This window comes from Diplotaxodon limnothrissa, linkage group LG15 (genome assembly GCF_057381915.1).
Source record: "Diplotaxodon limnothrissa isolate DT_005_m linkage group LG15, D_limnothrissa_male_GT1.1, whole genome shotgun sequence".
Taxonomy (NCBI): Eukaryota; Metazoa; Chordata; class Actinopteri; order Cichliformes; family Cichlidae; genus Diplotaxodon; species Diplotaxodon limnothrissa.
The window spans coordinates 28,390,478-28,397,278 of record NC_140610.1 but is presented as its reverse complement, the minus strand read 5'-3'; the positions used below and the strand labels follow the sequence as shown (position 1 = coordinate 28,397,278).

Below are 6,801 nucleotides of genomic sequence, written 5' to 3'. Positions count from 1 at the left end.
ATGGCAGTTGGGAAGGTGACATTTAGCAAGGTGGAGAGAGAGAAGCTAGCTGAGGTTCTCTGGCTGCTTAATTGGATTTCTGTAGTGACAGGAACTATCCTCTTTGGCCTTGGCTTGTTCCTCAGAGTAGAGATTCACAAATGGCAAGAAGTGATGTCGGAGCAGGGAATCCTCTATGTGCCAGATATGCTGATCACCACAGGACTAGCAGCCTGCTGCATCAACTTTTTCGGTGGCAAGATCTGCCTGGACTGTGCCGACACCAACAAGTTCCTGCGCTGGAAGCTGGTGATGATGCCGTACATCATATGCACCTTCTTCTTCACCTCTTGCGTCCTGGCAGGGGCGCTCATGTGCTACGGCATTCGCAGTCAAATGGAGGAATCCCTGTTTATGGGCCTGAGGAATGCCATGCGATACTATAAAGACACAGACACTCCGGGCCGCTGCAACCTGAAGAGAACTGTGGACCTATTGCAGATCCAGTTCCAGTGCTGTGGGAACACAGGATACCGAGACTGGTTCCACATCCAGTGGATCAGCAGCCGCTACCTGGACATGAGCAGCAGTGCTGTGGTAGAGTAAGTTGAGCAGGACATGCTGAGTCTTTCTGGGTTTGTTGATTACTGTGAATTACCATGTGAATTACCATGTGCATCATATGGTAGCAGGTACAGGGTCCTTCAGTAGAGTGTATCAGACCAAAGCGCACCAGGTTAAAAACTACACCCCGCCTAAAGGTGTCTGTCAGAAAAACCCCCAGTATTAGTGCAAAACACAACGTAACACTTTCCACAAACCCTTTCACTGTAGAAAATCTTAGAAATTACATCAGATAGTACATTAAGAGTTCAAAATATGTAAAATATTAGTCTAGATGTCAGTAGATAGCAGATTGAACTGAGGTCTTTTTTCTTACCCCTCACAATTTATTTAGTGCATAATCCTAGCTGTGGTGGCTGCTGTAGGACAAACACCTCTGGATGTCCATTAGTTGTAGTGAGTGTAGTCTGCTGTTATCTCAGCTGTTGGTGTCCAGGTCCATTTACTCTGGAAGAGAGTCTGATAAGAGTCGATGAGTCAGAGGAGCTCACTTGTGATACTGAGGTGAGTTGCTGAAGATCTGCTGAACATTTCTGTCGGTAAATGCTGCTGTTAGCCTCTGTTAGCTGGTGTTTGGGAAACTTTCTTCAAGGCTGATCTAATGTTTTCAGGCTTGGAGACTTAGCAAATAAACTCTCATACCATATGAGAATATAATCAAACTGTTTGATTTTTGGGACATTTGTTTTAATGTTGGTTTATAACCGGCTGTTGTTGTTGTTGTTTAGTCGGATGACAATTTTAGGAATAAATAAGTGTGTTCGTGCACATTTTTATGTGTCAGAGCCCTGGCTTTAATTAGCAAGATACGGTTTGTGGTGAGGAGGAAGAGGGATGAGGTGGAGATAAGGGACGAGGAAAAAGACATTTATTTGTTTGTGATCTATAAATTAAATGTAACTGTGGTACTATGTGGCTGGTCTGTTCCATTGTCATCATGCAGGTGGGACGGCCATGTCATTCTTAGCCACTGCATTCAAGATGGCAGGGCAACACGGCGGTGTCTAGGTCCATTTACTCTGGAAGAGAGTCTGATAAGAGTCGATGAGTCAGAGGAGTCAGAGGGCATCAGCTTGTTGGAAGACGGAATTACGCATTAATCAGTATATATTTATGAAGACTTTTTTTCTATTAAAAACTTCTAAAAATGACCGACTGCAACTTTAAAATAAAGTTTCATTAGATGCTGCATTGACTGATTGTGTGTCTGTTTAGTTAGTCTTTTATTTACCAGCAGTGTGAGTTGTTCACACACAGTTCACACTGCTTCCCCTGACTTTATTATTTCTAACTGAAGGCCTGTTTATAGAACACCTATGTGGAAATGTGGGTGTTTCTCTTCCAACAGACAGTAAGCAGACTGACCCCTGAAGGATTTAGGCCACTGGTCTAATGCAGTTAAGCCTGTACGCTACAGAGGTCAGGTGTCATAGATTAATTAGGATTAACCAATAGGGTCCAGTCAAATAACTTCAGATAACTTATTAAACATAAGTTATAAGTTAGCAATGACAGAAACTTTATCAATCATTCTGATAAAAACATGTGATAATTGTTTCTGCAGCTTTAGTTTCTTTAAATTTGATCATGAGATCCCTTGGAAGATCATGACTCCACAAACAGCATACAAACATCACTTAGAAACAGCTGCAACATGTATTGAATTTAATTCAATAATCCCACCCTCCCTCCCCTTTTTCCAATTCTTTCACCTCTTCACTTCTCATTAGTAAATGGTGATCTGCCAGGCCCAGGAGCCACCCACTGTGACGGTTCTGGGTCCGTTGGACCCAGTATTTTGAGTTTATTATATTTCGGTTTAATTCTGCTTCATGGATTGTTTTCTTATTCTCGTAGTGATGATGATTATTTCTTGTTTCTGTTTATCCGTGCTTAAGGATTTGTTCTCAGTTATATCTCACGTTTAGTTTAGTTCAGGTTCCATGTGTCATTCTCTGTCTGTCTCTCAGTGTAAAGTCTGCATGCTTGTTTAGTAATTCATGTGTCCTGTTTTATTGTGAAAGTCTTTGTCTTATGTTAGTGTGTGCAGCTTGGTTCCCCCCGTCTCGTTAACCCTGATCTCTCCCAGCTGTGTCTCCCTCCTGTTGCCCATTCGCTGATTACCACCCTGTGTATATTAGCCCTGTGTTTTCCTGTGCTCAGTGTCGTGTCGTACCCTCAGATCCTGCCTGTGTGTTCCAGTTAGTGTGTTCATGTTTGGTTTCTGTTTTGTTGGTGCCAGCAATAAAGCTGTGGTTTTCAGTTATATTTCCGTCTGAGAGTCCTGCACTTGGATCCACATCTCCACCTGCCCACACACAGAGCCCTGACACCGACAGTCTCAATCGAGGCCTTCCCCAAACCTTAGCTCAATTCTTGATTAAGCCATTTGCCTTTATCTACTAAAAAGTGCTGCCAAACCTAAAATGAGGAAGTGGGCCCAGCTAGTGAAACGATTGACTGACTAACTGCTCTGCATGCAGTAGCAACAGTTCCTGTTCCTCCCTTTCAGTCGTATGAGGAGTAATGTGGAGGGGAAGTACCTGATGGATGGTGTTCCCTTTAGCTGCTGCAGCACCTTCTCCCCTTGGCCCTGCATCCAGCACCATCTCAGCACCAGCTCGACCCAAGACAAGCAAAGCCAGCAGCTGAACCTGTGGAGGCGGGGCTGCCGACAGGCCCTGCTAGACCACTACACCGGCATCATGCAGTCGATCGGCCTCACCGTGCTGCTCATCTGGCTTTTTGAGGTACTGGTGATTTTGCTGAAACTAGAACCGTCGGTTCATACAGAACAGAAGTGAAAGCACAGAGGTTTACAAATCAGCTCCATAAAAAGAGATTTTTTAAAACCCCAATAAGATCTGCAAAGCCACCATCGTGGACCTCTGTGGTTTTAAAGGAGACTCACTTTCTGTGATATATGCCATGATCTAATCTCAGATGTTCACTAAATGTGGCTAAATTTTCAAATATTGAGGTAAACATGCAAATCAAATATAAACTAATCTAATCCAAAGAATGTGAGGGCCTATTAAAGTAACAGAATGTAAATCAGCTGGTTTCGGAAGATGACGGCCTTGTATCAGATGAAGATGGATCATTTTGTACTCTGGCTCATGCATAGCTGCGCTGGTAGAGTCCAACAATGAAAGTGAGGAAGTGGAGCAGCACCAATAGAGAGTGTCTTTTCACAGGAGCTCGAGCATCAGCTGGAAAGCCACCAAACGATTCCTGTAGCGTTTTTTCAGAGACACCCTCATGGCACTTTTCTAACTGCGGATGTGAGACAAGAGCCTGGGTACAGAACTCCAATTCAGTTTCCATCACTGCAGAAAAAATGATGTGAGCAACAAGAGTACCTTGATGAACTCAGGGATGCCTTAGGATCTGACAGTAAATAATGTTCACCTCACAGGTCAGCTGTTCTACACAACTTTCATTTAGTGATCGTGCAGCTCTTTTGGATAAATCCTGAGCTTCACCTGAGACTTAGATCTCAGGACCTTGCACAGTCCCAGCAGCTTATATCAGCAGAGTTCTCCCTGATATCATGAGCATATTGATCCTCCTTCAGCCTCATCTCGTTGTTTTTGGAGAAAAACAGAAGTAAATCCCGAGCTTGCACTGAGTGTGTTTCTTATACCCTTATTTTTGAGCCACAGATTAACACTGCTCATGGTTAATAAAATGAACTGACTGCTCTTGTGTGTTTATATGTTTATAAATGATAATTTTGTCACATTTACATTCGGCTCATTCTGTGGGTGAGAGCATGTGGTCTGACCCTAGCTTCGTACAGTAATACCAGTCTGATGTGCACACCGTTTTACCACCCTTAATCACTGGATTATTACAAAAGGTGGGACCAAAAGTGTCAGCTTGACCCCATCCAATCAAGATCCCCATAGCAGACTAACGCTCTTATTGCAGATTTAACACTGAGCAGTTTCAGTGTCTTAAAAGCAACCATGTTAAAGGCAGGGAGATCACAAGATGGGGGCACACAGTCACAATACTTCTGGTCACACTGTGGTCTCCACTGTGACTGAAGTCTAAACTTGATTAAACATACTGTATTTCCTTTTTTCACCAGCTGCTGGTTCTGACAGGTGTCCGTTATCTGCAGACGGCCATGGAGAACGTTCTCCGGCTGGGTGATCCAGAGTCGGAATCAGATGGTTGGATTTTGGAAAACAGCCTGGCAGAAACGGCCCGGTCCAACTTTAACATTATTAAGAACCTGGGAAAGTGTTACCAGGTTGACGACGACCCAAACATCAATGTCCCGACTGCTGCTGCAGAGGAGGAACTGCCATCATAGCAGGTCCAGGTCCCCGTGACCAGCTAGCCTCCAGCCTGTGGAGTCATGGACAGCAGAAGGAATGAGCTGTTCCAAAGATGCTTTTGACTCGGGATAGAAATCACTTCATTCTCCAGGATGCAGAGTGAATCAAGTGGATCTGACACGTTTAGCTTCGTCCCAGAGACAAGAACAAAAACTTGATTGTTTGATCGAAACAAGTTCGGAACAGTGGCTAAACTTTACCTGCTGAGTCCTTAGAGCTCTCAGATTTATGGACCAACAAGGTCTTCTGCCTTCAGATACGTGAGTTTGAATAGGTTTCACCTTGATGACAGGTTTATAAATGAACTCTTTGTGATTTTTTTTTATATGATAAGAGGAGTTATTTTTTATACTTGAAGTAAATTACAAAGCCATGAACTGGTACCTTTGGGTCTTTGATTGCATTTTTAATTTTTACCATTCTCCAAAGAAGTCTGATCACTGAAAAAAAAATCAACAGCCCATCAGTTAAAGCCTGAAAACAGTACAAGTACAGGTTGGGCCATTTATATGGATACACCGTAATAAAATGGGAATGGTTGGTGATATTAAAGTCCTGTTTGTGGCACATTAGTATATGTGAGGGGGCAAACTCCTCAAGATGGGTGGTGAGCATGGTGGCCATTTAGAAGTCGGCCATCTTGGATACAACTTTTGTTTTTTCAATAGGAAGAGGGCCATGTGACACATCAAACTTATTGGTAATGTCACAAGAAAAACAATGGTGTGCTTGGTTTCAACGTAACTTTATTCTTTCATGAGTTATTTACAAGTTTGTGATGTGTGTTCAGTGTGCTGCCCATTGTGTTGGACTGTCAATGCAACCCTCTTCTCCCACTCTTCACACACTGATAGCAACACCGCAGGAGAAATGCCAGCACAGGCATCCAGTATCAGTTTCAGGTGCTGCACATCTCGTATCTTCACACCATAGACAATTGCCTTCAGATGACCCCAAAGATAAAAGTCTAAGGGGGTCAGATCGGGAGACCTTGGGGGCCCTTCAACTGGCCCACGATGACCAATCCACTTTCCAGGAAACTGTTCATCTAGGAATGCTCGGACCTGGCACCCATAATGTGGTGGTGCACCATCTTGCTGGAAAAACTCAGGGAACGTGCCAGCTTCAGTGCATAAAGAGGGAAACACATCATCATGTAGCAATTTCAAATATCCAGTGGCCTTGAGGTTTCCATTAGTGAAGAATGGACCCACTAGCGTTGTACCCCATATACCACACCAAACCATCACTTTTGTTGTTCCAACAGTCTTGGAGGAATCCATCCAATGTGGGTTAGTGTCAGACCAATAGCGGTGGTTTTGTTTGTTAACTTCACCATTCACATAAAAGTTTGCCTCATCACTGAACAAAATCTTTTGCGTGAACTGAGGGTCCTGTTCCAATTTTTCTTTTGCCCATTCTGCAAATTCTGTGCACCGATCTGGGTCATCCTCATTGACATACTGCAGTAGCTGGAGTTTGTAAGGGTGCCATTTGTGAGTAGCTAATATCTGCCGAAGGGATGTTCGACTAATGCCACTCTCCAGTGACATGCGGCGAGTGCTACGCTGTGGGCTCTTGCTGAATGAAGCTAGGACAGCCACTGATGTTTCTTCATTAGTGACAGTTTTCTTGCGTCCACATTTTGGCAAATCCAACACTGAACCAGTTTCACGAGCAAGCAGTTTGCTAACTGTATAACTGTAGCATGGGAGATGGGTGGTCTCGTAGGGTGTCTTGCATTGAAATCTGCTGCAATGACCCGGTTACTGCGTTCACCAGATATTAACACAATTTCGATCCGCTCCTCACGTGTTAACCTCTTCGACATGTCAATGGCTGTGAACAA

General features: G+C 43.8%; 1 protein-coding gene across 1 annotated transcript; it reads left to right on the top strand.

Annotated features, from left to right (window-relative positions):
- LOC146617711 (photoreceptor outer segment membrane glycoprotein 2-like) lies at positions 1–4,927 on the top strand. Its single transcript, XM_085372964.1, has 3 exons — positions 1–581; positions 3,116–3,353; positions 4,700–4,927. The coding sequence occupies exons 1-3, from the start codon at positions 1–3 to the stop codon at positions 4,925–4,927; spliced, it is 1,047 nt and encodes a 348-aa protein (XP_085229090.1).
- Positions 4,928–6,801: the final 1,874 nt, after the last annotated feature.